Here is a 16,272-nt window from a genome sequence, read left to right as displayed (position 1 = left end):
CATCTACCTGCACCATTCTTTAATATATCTGAAAGTTTATATATTGACTCGAAACCTGATGGTTTTACATCCGCTGAACACAGTTCTGTCTCATGATAAATGCGTGAAGGAGGTATGTCAGGTGGCCACAAAAGCAATTCCTCGGGCCTTCAGCTTCCTTTGTATTGCCTGCATCTTCTCTAATATGAGCAGCATCTGATCTGCATTCTGTATAAATTGGTCTGAAGGTCTGTGCCAGCTTCTGAAGGGTGCCACAGGTGTGTGGAGGTGCATCTCTGCCTGAATGTGTCTGTGTCAGATCAGCAGATGATGATGTGCTGTGTTTAAAAATGATGGAGAAGTGATATAGAAGGACAATAATGGCACAGCAAAGCAGTCATGTGGTAACTCAGTCAAAGGGTTAAATTTAAATGCCTGTGATAGATTCAGTTGAGAGGGACAACATATGCATCCTGGCTCATTTGACTTCAGTTTTCCTCAAAGATCATTCTGATCCAGCATCTGTTAAAGGTAGATCTACCAAAGGTAGCTTCTATCAGAAATAGGCACTTTATTTGCCACCTTACTGTGGTAATTCTTCTGAGAGTTATTTGTCACCGCCTTTTAATTCTTCTTGATTTACACATTCATGACAGGTCTTGGGGTAAAGTTGGGATAAATTGTTACTGCCATATGTGTGAAGTGGAAAGTATATGTCTGCACTCTTTATTTTTCATTTCTCAGTTAGATGTGTGCTTTCTTCATGCAAAAGAAGGAATACCTTAAGAGCACATGCTTGTCTGTCTTTCAAACTCTGTAGAATTAGCTTGTCATGAAATGTAAAACTAATGTGTAGTTCTAAAAACCACTGCCAGCATTTCCCTCACTAGTGGCTGATGGCTAAGAAGATTTAGAAATGAAAGGGGTTATTATAAAGTGATTACTGAATAGCTAGGTATGTCATTTTAAACAAGCAACTAAAATCTGTGTTGCAGATTTGGAATGTAATCTTGTTTGTATCATTCATACCTAAAATCTGATTTTGATTGTGGAGGAGTAATCATGTAATGTAGGTAATTTGACAAAAATATATGAAATGATGTTTTTCTTTCATACCTTATTTAAATGTGTTAGAATTTAAATGATTTACCATTCAGAGTATACCTATAAAATGACAACATAAAGAAATATTAGATTCAATTTACATGGGTAGAGATTTAAATTTACCTGTAAAGTGAAGCGTTCATATCACCCCTCTCATGAAAGAAAATACTGTGTAGAAACCAACACTTAAAAATGTTATTACCTTTAAAATGATGTAATGGATGATTAAAAGGGTGTTATTGATGATTAGACCAATATGTTTTCAAACTGTGAATGTCAGCCTGAACACATAGCCCTCATGGAATATGTGTAGCCATGAACTGGAGAAGAGATAAAAAATTAAGGAAATTTCTCATGCATGATTTTATCACTGATTCATGTTTCTGTGTCAAGTACTTGTAATAATATATTAGTAAAAGCTTAAATCAAATACTGATCTGGTTTCAAGCAACAGCTAAACTTCTTGTAAGCAGTGGACTGATGCCTTAGATCCTTATTAGAGTTTGCTGTCTGTGAATATTCTATAGTTCTCTAGATATTATCGTTCTCTCCCAACAATTCCTATATTTTAGCTTAAAAAGTTCTCTTAATGATGATGTGATGCTAGTATTTAGGATCCTTCCTGGAAAAAGTAGAGCTCCATTATATCTCACATTTGAATTTTTGAAGTGAGTGAGGATTCAATCTGGCTTCTTATGAAAACCTGTCCTATTCTTTTTGTTGCTGTGAGCTGCAAGTATTTTATTCTTTTCTGAGCTCCCACATTTTGGAACTTACCTCTTTTGGCCACAAAGTACAGAGGGAAAAAAGCACATTTCACAGTTGTGCTGTAATGGCTTAGAAATGAGGCTGAGAACTAGGATTCCATGGCTTTTACTGATGAACTGCAACCTTCAGCAGGTAATTCAGTTTCTGCTGAGTTTCTTTGGATATAAACTAGGAGAACATGCTGTTGTCATACCTGATGCAGATACATAAGGTTTACCTACACAATATGTAAAGTATGTCATAAAATCAGTGAAATATAATATATAATCAGTGGAACATAGTAGCAGTGATATATAATAAAATCAGTGGAAGCATGGCCTTGCTGGTTCCATTCTGAAGAAGGAATGGTATTAGCTGTAATCTTCTGGCAGCACAGCAGTTTGGGAGATGCTTTGGGAGATGCTGGCTTTTCTCTTTCCCCTGGTAGACTGTTGGCATCTTGACCAGGAAATAGAGGCTGAATGTGAGCACATGCTCTAAATGTAAATCCTCCTGTTCTCAGATGATGGGAAGTGGTTTAGTCCAGATAAAGAGAACTATCTGTGGCAGCAGGTGTGCCGAGATGTTTTTTTAACTTCAGTCTAGTCCTGTTGGCACCTCTCTGTCCATTGTGACACCGTGGATGCTGATCATGATAGTAAAGGTGCAGAGGGAAATGTGTGCAGGGCTCTTATTCCTGCTCCTCAGTGCTCTTAAGTCTGCAATAATGAGGGTGCAGAAGGATCCCCACAGGCTACTGCTCAAAGCTACTATGCTGACTTTGGAGTATGTACATCCTTCTGTTCATCTTCTTTCACTCGCATTGTGACTATGGAACACAAATTAATATAATTGAAAGAATATAATCCAAAGGAAGAAAATCTTTTTAAAAATAATATAATTTGAAAGATGCCATTTTGCCCTGAATTGGCACAAACATTCATAGTCTAGTTTTCAACATGTATTTTATATTTATCTGAAAGCCTGATCATTCCTTCCTCTGTGGCATTGCAGGTAACTACCATTTGAGTTTTGCTGTCTCATTGTTCTTTATTTCATTAGCACTGAAAATCTGCAGGTCTTGCATCCCAACATTTTTTAAATTGTCAGGGAGTACATTTAGAAGACCAATAGAAGTGCTGCTTTTCTGTGGGAGGCATCTGGTTTAGTAGAAGTAGAAAAATATTCTTTTGAAAATGTTACTAGTTATTAATATGAAGTATTAGTAAGAATTTTAAATACAATAAATTGGAATCTTTGCAGGAGATGCTGGGTATCTTCTGTGGTCTTTTGTGTTTACCTGAATAACCTTTTTAGCTGTTGCTATCAATTTCTATGGTGCTCCATGACAGGAAGTAGAGAGATTTCGTATGACACCAGTGTTTCACAAATTTACAATTATTCTTTGCTGGTTTTTAACATTTTTGGTTGTTTCCTGAACATGCTGTGCTCCTAGATGAGTAAAATGACCAACCTCTAATGTGCCACTCTTGATTCAAAGGTTGTTTCTGGATCTTCAGCAGTTTCGTGCACACTGGCAGCTTAGTTTTTGTTTTCCTTTTAAAATAGTGGGACTAAGCAGTACAATCACACCACCATCATCATATTAGGATTTTGATTCTGTTCATGAGTCATTTGTCCCTTTGTTTCTTTGTTTGCTCTCTCTTTGTTTGAATACTTTCTTTTATAACCCAAATAATGGACAGTATGAAAAATCATGTGGTTAAAGTGTTCCTTTTCTTCCTCTAATCCTAACTACAAAGCAGTTCTTTGTATTAACAAATCTGACTGAAATAAAAATGTGTGAAAATTGTGAAATTACACCACCCAAAATCTTGCTTATTGTTTTTTTTCCTCAACTGCATTCTGCAGTTTTTGGCAAACTGGAATTTGAAAAACTCTGATCTGTTATCAGATCAGATAAATCATGTGGCATTTGGAGCAAAGAAGAACTCTTTTTGAACTTCAGTCTGTTGCTGAAGAACTCAGTTCAAGAATAATTACTGTGTAAAAATCACACCATCACAGTTGAATGTGATCATTTACAAAATTGTCTTACCAGGTTTGTAAACAACCTCAAATTGTTAGTAGTCATGTGTGGATTAGATTTCAAATCAATTGAGGACAAGCCAAATGAGTAGATTATTTTACCTATATTCGTGTTAGGCATTGACTATAGATGTATACAAATAAGATTTGTTTTCTAGAAACAAACCAAATGTTGTTGCTTTGATAGCAGGTGGCTCACAAGCCAAGTTTTGTGTTCCCCTGTTGGTGGGCTCCATCACTGCAAGTTCCTTGCAGGTGTTCATGAAATCCTGTGTGACACAGCCAGATACTGATGCTAGAGTACTGTGGTTCCCACTTTATTCAGAGGGAATTGATGGAAATGATGTTAAGTAATTTGAACAAGACTGCTTAGGCAATCTGTGAAGCCTTTACTTTTCATTATCATTAATTAACTATTATATTTTTAAGAACTGTTTTTAGTTAATATCTGAAATATTCAGTTCTCATTGTATATTTGTTTATTTTCCTGTTCTATCTATCCCGTACTTCCTGTGGAAGGACAGTAGAGTCTGTTCTGAAATTTCAGTCCTGAGAGTTGTTGCATAGCTACACTCCACTAATAGTTTGCCTTGACAAGAAATAAATTCTTCATTCCTATTGTTAGATAACTTCCAAATAGTATCTAACACACACCAGCTGTCTGCAGCTACTGGAGTACCATGGAGTGGCAGAAAATCACAATGCCATTAAGGAATGTTCTTGTTCTTAACTCAGTAGGTCTGTGCAGGCTGTGATAAAAAGACAAGACTTCCAGTCCTGAGTTTTCATCCTAAACCCAAGTTTTGATGATCAATGACAGGATGCTAAAAATACACCGAAATGTCTCTGTGATTCTGAAATTGAGTTTCTGAAAAAGCATTGTACTTGTGGTAAAAGGTAAAGAGTGAAGTTCCAGAGAAATGAGCTGTGAATTGCAGCTGCAATGGAAATTGATCCTGTCTGTCAGACTGTGCTCCATATTCTCAAGAAAACAGAGTGGAGCAGAGAAGGAGCCAAGATCACCGATTAAATGGGATGCTGAAGCGCCAGGGGCTAGAACCAGGCTTGCTGGTCCCTCCGGTCAGAGCTGCGACTGTCAGAATTCACTGCCTGATTCCCTGCTGAACCTGGCAGAAGGAGAGCAGTATGAAAAATGCTGCAGGCACCAGCAGGGGAATGGGTAAAGAACTACCTGGCTAAGCTTCAGGCTTGACAGGCAGTGTGCTCCTTTGGGAGGAAAACCTCTTCTCTTACGAATTGGGCAGCCTCATTTTCCCCATTTGCCTCATGATTTGTACCAGTAAGGCATAAGAAAATAGCAGGAGTACCGAGGAGCTGCAGAGGCTCGGTTCACTTAGAAAAACGCAGTGTGTGGAGAGATGTGGCTGTGTAACCTCTGCAGGTGGGCATTTACTGAGCAAGGAGGAGGCAAAGGCTCAGCAAATAGCACTCGTGCTATGAAGTACACATGTTGTATATAATTCAGTCGGTGTGGTGTGTTAAACTCCTTATTCTTCTGCTCTAAAAGGTGTGATTTCAGCTGTGATCAGCACTGTGAAATGACACTTCTCTGTGTAGCTATCACTTACCTTACCCAGTGCAAGATAGCAACAGACCATTGCTGGAGTGACAGCCTTCCACTTTGCAGGGATAGTTAGTGCCAGTCTCATGAGCACAAAGCAGCATCTCTGAAGGATGCCTGCTTCTTCACTTAAAGTTGGGAACTCACCATAGGAAAGTGATAAATCCTGCAGAAAATAAAATCAACTAAATTAAGTCATCATGCCATAGTAATTAATTCAGCTTTCCCTTTTAAATCACAGTCATTAGCTGTCATTCTTTTAGTACTGCTTAACAGTTACCTTTCCCCAAGTATCCTGCATCCTTCCTGATGAAGAGCATATGCCTATATGCCTTCAGGTGTATTGGAAGTGATTACTGTACTCTCAGAATCATAATACATTAAAGATAGATAAAAAGATAGATAGACAGATAGATAGATAGATAGATAGATAGATAGATAGATAGATAGATAGATAATTAGATTTTTTTTTTCACAGTTAGGGTGGTCAGGCATTGGAATAGGCTGCCCAGGGAGGTGTTGGGAGTGACAATCCCTAGAGGTGCTTAAGACGCATCTGGATCTAGCACTGGGTGATGTGGTTTAGTGGTTTGGGGGTTACAGTGACAGTGCTGTATTGACAGGTGGACTTGATGATGTTAAAGAATTTTTCCAACCTTGATGATTCTGTGATTCTATTCTGTGAAATATTTCCTCTGTCGCCTACAGTGATACCTCCAGAGAACTTCAGTTTAGTTGCTAAATTGATCAACTGGAAACTTTGTTTTCTATCTGTTGCACTAACTGCTATTTTTCAGGGCTGTTTTGAGCCACATGGCTTTTTTAATCCTGAAATTCCATTATTACCTTAGCTTTTTTTTTTTTTCTGGTTAAAAGTAGCACTGTTAAAATACTCATTTATGGCAGGGTTCATTAGTGCCCTATTAATTACATAATCTCAGAATGAATGGTAGGAAAAATAGACATGAGCTGTGTACCTATCTGATGCTGTGGGTTACAGAATCAAGTCAGGAGCCAAATCAACCAGGGTATTGGCCTTGTCTGATGAGCTTTGTCCTGTGAGTACCAAGGGAAGCTGTATTGCCTCTGTCTTTTACAATCTAAACCCTTTTTTCCCTTGTCTCTTCTGTTGGAGGTGAAAATGTATCTGTCATTCTCATAGCTCTAACTAGAGGGCTAACTTGTACTTTTTATTAAGGTAACATGACATAAGAATACCTTCCTCCTGGGCAGAAATCTTGGATAGGTTTTGATCCAGATATTTTGTACGGCCACTCAATTTCTTCTTAAAATGCTATGAATTAGGTTTATGTCTCTAATAGAATGATTTCTCAGCTCCCTTGTGAATTTTCTGATGTGCCCACTGTGGAACTAAGCAGGCTGTTCCATATTCTTGCAGCCAGGAGCTTTGTTCAGTTGTTTAATGTTGTATGTCAGGGTCACCTCAAATTTGTTGGTTTTCTATTTCTATTTAGATCATTCAGATACAATTACAGTTACGCAGTACCTCTCAAATGTCCTTTGCTATTCATTATCTCACCTAAAACAGGAAATTTTTAGAAGCTGAAATGTAATTAAAAAAACAAAACAGGTAGACTAATTTTCCATGAAGTTTATGTCTGAATTACACAGAAGTAAATGTTTAGGAAGTTATTGAGTCCATATGCCAACCTTTGAGGTTTGCTTCATGTCAATTTTAATTGTTGTAGCAATAGGAATGTTGCAAATGCCCCAGATGCCAGAATTTTTATCTTGGATGCCTGAGCATGGAAGGAGATAAAGGGCTCAACAGCAATTTATATTTAGTGGGGACATTTTTACTTCTCTGTCAACTCACTAGAAAGGAGACCAGGATTAGAATTTGGTTTGTTTTTTGCATTTTTTCACCAACTGCCAAATATTCTGTACTGGTTATCAACATTATTTGACAGTGAAAATTAATTTTAAAAAAATTTGAAAAGCGGCTGGATGATTTAAAAGGGAAAAAAACTATCCTTCTTTGTAGATGTTAGAACAAGCAATTTCTTAACACCTTTTCTTCAAGGAGTTAAGATGAATAACATCTTTGAACAAATATTTCAAGCATGCAGGGATTATGTTAAAAAGTAAAAAGATGAAATCCTCTGTAAATTGTTTAGAACATTCCTAGTGAAGACATGTTGATTAATAAACATAAAAGGAGGAAGATGCATATTAATTTGTTTACGAATAAGAGTCTTCTAACTCATTAAAAGTCTTCTAAGTGTTTAACTAGTGAAGCAGTGGATAAAACCTGACATTGTCTTTAATCTTTTTGAGGACTCAAAAATGAAAAAACCCAGATTATTGCTAAATATGTATAATAGCTTTGTTAATGACAGTTTTGGGAATGTGGGGGGTTGTCAGCTCAGTGGTTCTGCTGTAATATGATGGAAATTTTAATTCCTGTGACCAGTACGATTAAAGAAAATTTGGTCACTTTGATTGATGGCTCCTTTACAACTGGGAGATCTCTAGAAAAGCAGATGCAGGAGAGTATCTTGTTTATTTTGTACCTTTGCTAAACTGCTATAAAAAACTGAGATATTTGCACTATTAACAGCTAATGTTTTTGTGGAAAGAAACCCTATGGTCTATTTTAAAGAAATTGGAATATTAACTTAATGTCCTGAACAAATAGAGATTTAGTAATTTCATTCAGTCTAACTTAAAAACAAATGAATAAGAAATACCTGAAGAACCATCTAGCCTTTGTATAAGCAGTCCTGCAAGAAAATCAACATATATTTGCAAGTTTACTCTGAAATGATATTTTCTTTTTAGATACTTGTTTTGTGCAGTTTACTCTGAAAGTGTTAATAGAATTGTTCAAAAGAAATTGGACATGTTTACTTTTTGCAAGCAGCAGATAGGTAAAAAGGTGTCATTTCAGCTGTATCATGCAATTTGAGTTGAATCATAAGAACTTTTTAGTGTTTTGTTTGCTCTTCATTTTTCTCCATTTTCCCCCACTTTTTCAGAGACTATACTTCTATTATACTGTGGTTCTCTAAAGCCATGGATTTCTGTTTCTGCTTGTCTGTCATACTTGTAGAACTGTACAACTTACTTCCCCCATCATTATTACAATCCGAATGAGCAATCACACCAGAATGATGTTGGTAATTTTGCAGATCCGATGCGTGGGCCGCGAAGACTGGAGGTTGTGGAGATCAAATCCAGACAGATCACCATTTGCTGGGAGCCTTTTGGATATAATGTCACGCGTTGCCATCGCTACAACCTCACAGTCCATTACCGCTACCAGGCTGGAGGACAGGAGCAAGTGAGAGAGGAAGTCAGCTGGGATACAGAAAGTTCACATCCCCAGCACACAATTACCAACCTATCACCATACACAAATGTCAGCATCAAATTAGTATTGATGAATCCCGAAGGACGGAAAGAAAGCCAGGAACTTGTAGTGCAAACTGATGAAGATGGTGAGTTTTTGTACTTATATAGGGGTGGTACATGGCCTGATAGCATAAATATTCTCTGTAAGTGCATGTTTTACTTTCACTAAAATATGTAGCAGATTTTGCACCAACCTCACTAATTTTAATAGAGTAAAACTCCATTGTTAGAGTGATCTTTCACATAACCTATAATGTCCCACAATCCTTGAATCATTTCATTGTTAAACTTGTAACTTCTGCTTGATCTATGTTCTGCCTCTCTAAAGTTCCAGTATCAGTTTTAAGAAATTTCAGGTGATTGCCAGCAGTATCCTCATGGAAGCTCTTCCACTTCAACTGATGTGCTCTGCATTAAATATTTGGTCTTGATTTGCAGGTTTCAGTTTCTCTGTCTTTGGCTTTTTAGCCAATGGACACTGTTAATTCCTAATTCAGACACTATATTCCGTATACTTCAGATACTATATTCCGTATACAGGCATTGAAATATACAGATATTCCCTTCCTTTTAATAATTTTCAACTCACATGGAGTTTCCGATATCTTTTTAAAAAAACTTATTCTATTTTGATTAGTAATAAATATAATAAATAATAAATAATGTAATTAGCTAATGTCTTTTTTGATGCAGAGACACCAGAATTGGTAATGTGTCTCTACAATGCTCTAGTTATATTGCATGAAAGGGTTATACCATCCTCCCAGGTCTTCTGTGATATTATTTTGATTACACATGCAGAGAGTTTATTGAAGCTCTGTAAGCTACAACCCCAAAATGTGACTTCCTTGTTGAATTGGTCATGCACCAGGAATCAGTTTCCCCTTTCCAGAATACTCTGTGCTGATATATAGCCCCTTACAAGTGTACCTTAAGTTTTTTGACCTTAGTTTTGCTTCTTTTAAATGCATACAGTTCAAAGGAACCTTGTCAAATTACTTGGAATTGCTTAAATAACAGATCTGTGCTCCTTCCATTTTTATGATCTGAAATCTGAACAGGAATAGATTTGTATATTCTTCCAGATCAATGATAGATTTCCTTAAAACATAATGAAAATATTTCTATTTCTATTTCTAAAAACTTCAGTGATGATGAGCTCCTTTTCTAATGAATACTTGAAGTCTGTCATTTAAGCCTATTAAATTATTTAATACACGCTGTATTGGTTTTATGTAGTACTAATTTCTAATCAAAATATATGAGGGAATAAATTAAACAATTTAGGAATATATAGTTAATAATGCAACGTATTCAGCAAAGCATAGCTAACAAAAAGAAATGTTTAATTAGAATTAATTGTGCTGTCATGCTCTAAATTTAATTCAGTCCAGTTGTAGGATGACAATGCTAAGGAGCTTATTTTTGCCTGGGATGTTTATGTGTTTTATGTAAAATTTCTAGTTCCCGTCCCTCTGGAACTTCATGTTATTTCAGGACTTATTAAAAACCAGTCAGTGTCTGAGAGAATACCTTGAAAGAAATTACAGCTTTTTAGCATACTGTACATGTTCAGTGAGGTATGTAAGTCTGAATGTAAAACAACAGAGTATACTGACCCAAATAATCATCATAATTTTTCAAATCACACGATCTTGTTGGTTGCAAGGGACTGCCAGAGCTCATTTAGTCCAACCTTCTACTCACAGAAGATCAAGTGATAGCTCAAGGCCCTGTACAGTTGAGTTTGAGTACATCTCTGGGTGACCTCTGCCAGTGTTTGAACCCCCTTTTATGGCACAAATGCTCAAAGTTTATGACCTTCAGATAATTTGAGAGGTTACCACAGTGCTTTGCTCTACCTCCATCTTATTTATACTCTATTATAATTCCTCTTCCTTTATACATAAACCATTAATCCCATGATTCCAAATGAGTTTTGCCAGTTTTGCTACTTGAAAATGAGGTTTAGTGCCCAGAATTAAGGTTGCCCTGAAGGTGTCATTTTTACTGGTGCACACAGAAGCTGTGTCCTTGGAGCTTCCACTTGGTAGAGCAAGGAGTTCTCTGGAGAGTTACGGAGAGGTAATCAAAAAGCCTTAAACCTGGTAAACTCCCACAGCAAACAACATGGAACAGTAGAAAGTTGTGGAGCAGAAATGTAAAGGAGGTTCTGTACCAGAAGTGCCAACAGGAAGGAGTCACCAAATGTCTTGCTTACAGATTTTTCTATTCCTTAACCATTTGAGTAAATCTCAGAAAGGGAGAAATAACTTCTCTGAGAAGTTATTTCAACCATGCAGCAAGTATTTCCACCTTCTTTCTGTGGCAAGTAGAAAATGTTATGTGCATCTTTCTATTGGATTTTCCCATGGAGTTTGTGTAGAGGTGCTAATGCCATAATGCCTATTGCTTCACAGCAGTCCTGTGTGCATTTTTCAGGGTTTTTTTTCACATAGCTTTGCCTGTATTGTTACAAAATGAAATCACAGATACACTTCCTTGTGCTATTTACATGTCTCTTCTGAAAATTGTGTTGTCTTGGGGATAAGGCAATAGTTGCAGAACAAATGGGAAGCACAAGAAGATACCTGAGAGCAGTTTGCATACCTTTCATGAGAAACTCGGACATCCCTGACTCTTCACAGGTCTTTCTCCCACATTAAGAGACTTTAAGAAAAATTAATAATGTCAGATTTTTACTTTGACTGTTTCACACTTTTTTTATGTCCATCCTGTTGCAGGTTTTCAGGCCTACTGCCAGTGAGTGTTGCTGTTCAATGCAATATGTGGCTAATCTTTCCAAGATAACATTTCTGGTTCTGTCTTCTGAAACTATACCTTGTTATTTCAGTGCTTGTCCATTCCCATACATGAATGTTTAATATGTTTTCCACTTTGGGAAGTAACACTCTTGATAAAAATGTATCACGAGTAGATTTTACTTGTAAAAATTCCTATTTGAGACATCACCTAGTTCCTTATTAAAAGCTGATTTGTCCTTTTTTTTAATTATCTGTAGAGGTTTACAGGAAATGTGTGATACTCACTAATTCATTCTTACACTGAAGGCAACACATAATGGCAGTGTCATGTGAAATAAATCATTCTCCTCCTGAGCTACCCTGGCCTTTGCTTCAGTCTTTGGGGAAATTATGGTGGGATGGTTTTTATGCCTCAGCAGTACAAATATTTAAGCAGAGCATGTCCTTCTGAGATTTTTCTTAAAACCACTTCTTTTTTTTTAATCTGTCAGTCCCGAGTGCTGTGCCACTTGAGTCCATTCAAGGGAGTACCTTTGAAGAGAAGATTTTTCTTCAGTGGAGAGAGCCAGCGCAAACATATGGTGTGATTACTTTGTATGAGGTATTTAGAAATTTGCCACATTTTATTTCTAGTTTTGATTTTCCAAAGTGCATAATTATTTAAAAATTAATGTGTTTTTACAGTTTATGTAAAATTAAGTTCATTTTAAAAACAGTAACCATTTTAAAGTAAATATAATGTTGGTGTGAATTACCCAACATGTCCTTGAATTGCCAACTTATGAAACCTGCTGTATCTATAACTATGATGCAGCATTCCATCTAGTACTCTAGATCAAATATTTAAAAGATTGGCAGACAAATTCGCAAATTCCTTAAAAAATAAGATACACAAGACAGTGGTTACAGTCAATGTCACATTTAGATAGGCATCATTATAGGAAGCCTATTGTAATAGAAACAAGCAGGCATAATTTTAAAAATCTAGCTTTTTTAAAATGCAAATTCAACAAAATTGTATGTTGTTAGATGTCTAAAAATCACTGCTTTTTCTCATGTGGAAGCTCTGCCTGAATACCTCTTAGAAAAAATTGACAAAAGACTGCACAGATTAAGCTGTCAGACAGTAATCACTGTTAAGCTTCTTACCTGACCTTACTGCAAAATTGATATTGAAATGCTTTGTTTAAAAAAACCCACCTAAATGAGATACAGTGTAAAAGAAAAGTTAAATTGAATGGTAACCTATTGATACTGTTTTGAAAACTATTTTATTGTAAGAGGATAAAATGTTATGAAAAAGTATGAATTGATTTTTTATAAAGCTAACAACTTTCCAGCTACCCCGACAGTTGCCTGTATTCAGGAATCAGAATGTTTTAGTTAAGTGTAAATGTTGTTACTGTTGCTAGATTTATGTACATAGAAACACATGGTGGTGGATAAAAACATTTTATGTACATAGAAACACTGGTTTCTACTTGGGAACATGCCTGCGTGTCTAATTCCACTGCTGAGGAGTTCACTCGCTGCATCTGGGCAGTTCATCCTTAGATGTGTACACACACATAACTCCATCAGCTGTATTGAGATAGGGAGTAATACATTGCCTTAATTTCTTTACTGATAAAAGTTCAGACAGTTGGTGGTTTAATCTTCTGTCATCTGTTAGAATTAAAAGGGTTAGTTGAGTGCTTTTGAAGGTACTTTGAGTTCAGTTTATGGATGAGGATTTGTAGAGGGTATGCCTATATCTACTGTAATAAGATCGGCATTTGTCTGAATAGTATGAGAGTTTTTATTACTGATTTTCAGCTCTTCATTGATGTTCTATTAGGTGGTTCATATAAAAAAAAATTTTCATTAGGTCAGAGGTTTTAGGAAATTGCAAGTGTTTAAGGTGTGTAACATCGACACTTGGATGTGTCTATGTACTGTATTATGGGTCCTCTTAATTAAAATGATATTGGATGAGTATAGCAAAAAGAATGTCAATTATCACTTTCTATAATAAGGAATTCGGAGTTATTCGCATGAAAATGAAACTTTAAAAGCAAAAAGGAGGGGTGACTCATTTCTACTTTTCTAATTTTTTAATGGCTTTCATATTTTTAAATGGCTTTCATATTTTTAAATTCTCATTACTGTGCATAGAAATCAGTAATTAATAGAAGAAGTCTGGATCAAGTTTTACTGTGAACTTACATTTGTAATGAAAACTAAAAATACTGTTTGAATCAAGGAAGGAACTGAGGATACAATATACATTCTGCATATATTACTTAACATTTATCTTTTCTTCCCTCCAAATGAGAATCTGACCTAGGTGCAATATAATAACCTGAAAAAATCCAAATTAGCAATTGTAATAGCTAAGCTTCAGACTAAAATAGAAGCTTTACCCAATTTTTGAAAAAATTGCCTTAAGCTGCCCTTATCATCTTTTACAGATAACCTTATTCAGGGAGAAGTGTAATTATAGTAAAGTCAGCTGGAACTGGGGGGCTGCACCCCCTCTCGGTCATTTTTCAGTTTTTATCTGTTTGTTTTGGTTTTGTTACTGTTACTGATCAAAACCAACATTAAGATGAATTCAAAATATGACACTGTTAAAGCCAGCATCTTGAAGGAATTAATGTAAGCTTGAACTCATCCTTTAGAGTTGTAATCTAGCTACCTCTAAGTCTCTGTATCTATAAAAGTAATAACTCATACGAGTTACAACTCAGTTCCTGTGCCCCTTCATAGATTCAGGATTTGAAGAGTATAAGAGAGTAAGATAGCTTATCATAAAATGTCTGACAGCGCATACATCAGAAGGGTTTACTGGATAAAGATGCAATCTCTGTCCATCTGCTCAAGGCAGTTTATAACTTTCTTTTTCTTTTGCAGATCACCTACAAAGCAGTCAGTTCCTTTGACCCAGAAATAGATTTATCCAATCAAAGTGGACGAGTCTCAAAGCTAGGAAATGAAACACACTATCTCTTTTTTGGACTGTATCCTGGCACTACCTACTCTTTCACCATCAGAGCCAGCACAGCTAAAGGCTTCGGACCTCCAATAACAAATCAGTTCACAACTAAAATATCAGGTACGTGGTCAAAGAATATTATTTCCTTATGATGATGAGTTGGGTAATTTTTTTCTTGTTTACATCTTTAGAATTTAGCAAGCAGCAAATTGAAAAAGGGAAGAACACGTTCATCCCCAAAGATATCAAAGTGACATACATTACCATATCTGAAGTGCTTATGCCAAGTGCTTCAATATTAGCTAGTATTCTGAAATTCTTGTTCACAACTGTAACGTATCACTCAAGAAACCCCTGTGAATTATGTGTTTGCAGCCAGTGCCAGCTGCAGTTGCAGTATTTAGCATAAGGTTTTTTTGGACCTGAAGATGAGGGTTTCATTCAGAGCTTAGTCAGCCTTGACATGATTCTAAATTAGAGCAGTAACAGTGCTGGAAAATCTCTTTAATGAGCCATGAACTATCGAGAGTGGAGCAGAGATGCTGTACATCTAGAGCTCACTTAGAAACTGTAGCTAGCTGCCAGGCTACCAGTGTTCTAAGAGGCATGGGGGCTGAAGTGGGTATGAAACTGTATTAGACAAGAACATCAGGACTAGGTTTTCAGATAACAGCAGCATGACTGTCATTTCTGCAGATCCTTGACCAATATTTCAAGCCCTCCCTCCTCCAAAATGCTTATGTAATTCATGACAAAATGTTTTGCAAAGTTACAGTTGAAATCCCTTTATTCTTCACTTCTCTACAGTCTGCTTCAGAATTAAACTGGCAGTTCAATAATAAACTGGCCCCTTGATAATATTTATAGAAAATTGCCTTACCTATTTTTGGTCAACTGGGCTTTCCAGAAAGCATTTGGGTGCAAAATCTTCATTTTCTTTTACTTTCATTCTGTGTACTTCTCCCCATCCCTCATTTTCTGGCCTCACTGGAATGCAAAAAACTGACAAGTGTTTATCAGAAATTGAATGATTTCTCTTATCCTATTATAGGAAAGGACAGTTAATGCAAGGTGGAAGTTACTGCCAACGCAGCTGTTTGTAGAGAAACAAAAATGTTACTGATTTTCAAGTTAGACAATTAACTCTGTATGGAACATGAAACATAATTAACACTCATCAGTAAAGATGGAGTTTGTTTTCCATCCCCTTTCTTGTACCGAACAGCAATTTTTTCTGTCAAAAATCAATTTCTGACACAGCAAAACTTTGCGTGGGTTAGGATGATGAGACCACACCTTATTAGAATGAGGAATGGAGACTACAGTAATTTCACAACTATAAGGCGCACCCTTTTGACTAAAATTTTAGCCTGAACTCGGAAGTGCGCCTTATAGTCCGGTGCACCTTATATATGGGCAAAAGTTCGGAAATTTGCCAATCCGGAAGTGTGAGCCGTGAGCTGCGGGGGGAACCGGCAGGGCCACGGCTGCCAAGTAGAAGTGGGGCTGTGGGACCGGGGTTGCCGGGTGCAGGGGGGCCCAGGGGCCCGCGACACCCCAGCAGGCATGCCCCGTGGAGGCGGCACAGAGCGGCGGGGGGCATGCCCCGGCCCCAGGGAGGCGGGGCCGAGCAGCAGCAGGCATAGCCCGGCCCCGCTGGGTACAGGCGGGCTGGGGGGCCCACGACTACCGGGTTG

General features: G+C 37.0%; 1 protein-coding gene across 7 annotated transcripts in view; it reads left to right on the top strand.

The window, feature by feature from the left end:
• PTPRM (protein tyrosine phosphatase receptor type M) overlaps positions 1 to 16,272 on the top strand; it is a 447,605-nt gene that overhangs the window by 220,920 nt on the left and 210,413 nt on the right. For all 7 annotated transcript variants that reach the window (XM_033068182.2, XM_033068164.2, XM_033068169.2 and 4 more), the window contains 3 exons: positions 8,614 to 8,922; positions 12,093 to 12,202; positions 14,494 to 14,695. In XM_033068182.2, coding sequence (XP_032924073.1) covers positions 8,614 to 8,922; positions 12,093 to 12,202; positions 14,494 to 14,695 — 621 coding nt within the window. The remainder of the gene's footprint in view (positions 1 to 8,613; positions 8,923 to 12,092; positions 12,203 to 14,493; positions 14,696 to 16,272) is intronic.

The sequence above is a fragment of the Catharus ustulatus genome, chromosome 1 (genome assembly GCF_009819885.2).
Source record: "Catharus ustulatus isolate bCatUst1 chromosome 1, bCatUst1.pri.v2, whole genome shotgun sequence".
Taxonomy (NCBI): Eukaryota; Metazoa; Chordata; class Aves; order Passeriformes; family Turdidae; genus Catharus; species Catharus ustulatus.
The sequence above is the reverse complement of the archived record's forward strand: the minus strand, read 5'-3'. Positions and strand labels throughout refer to the sequence as shown.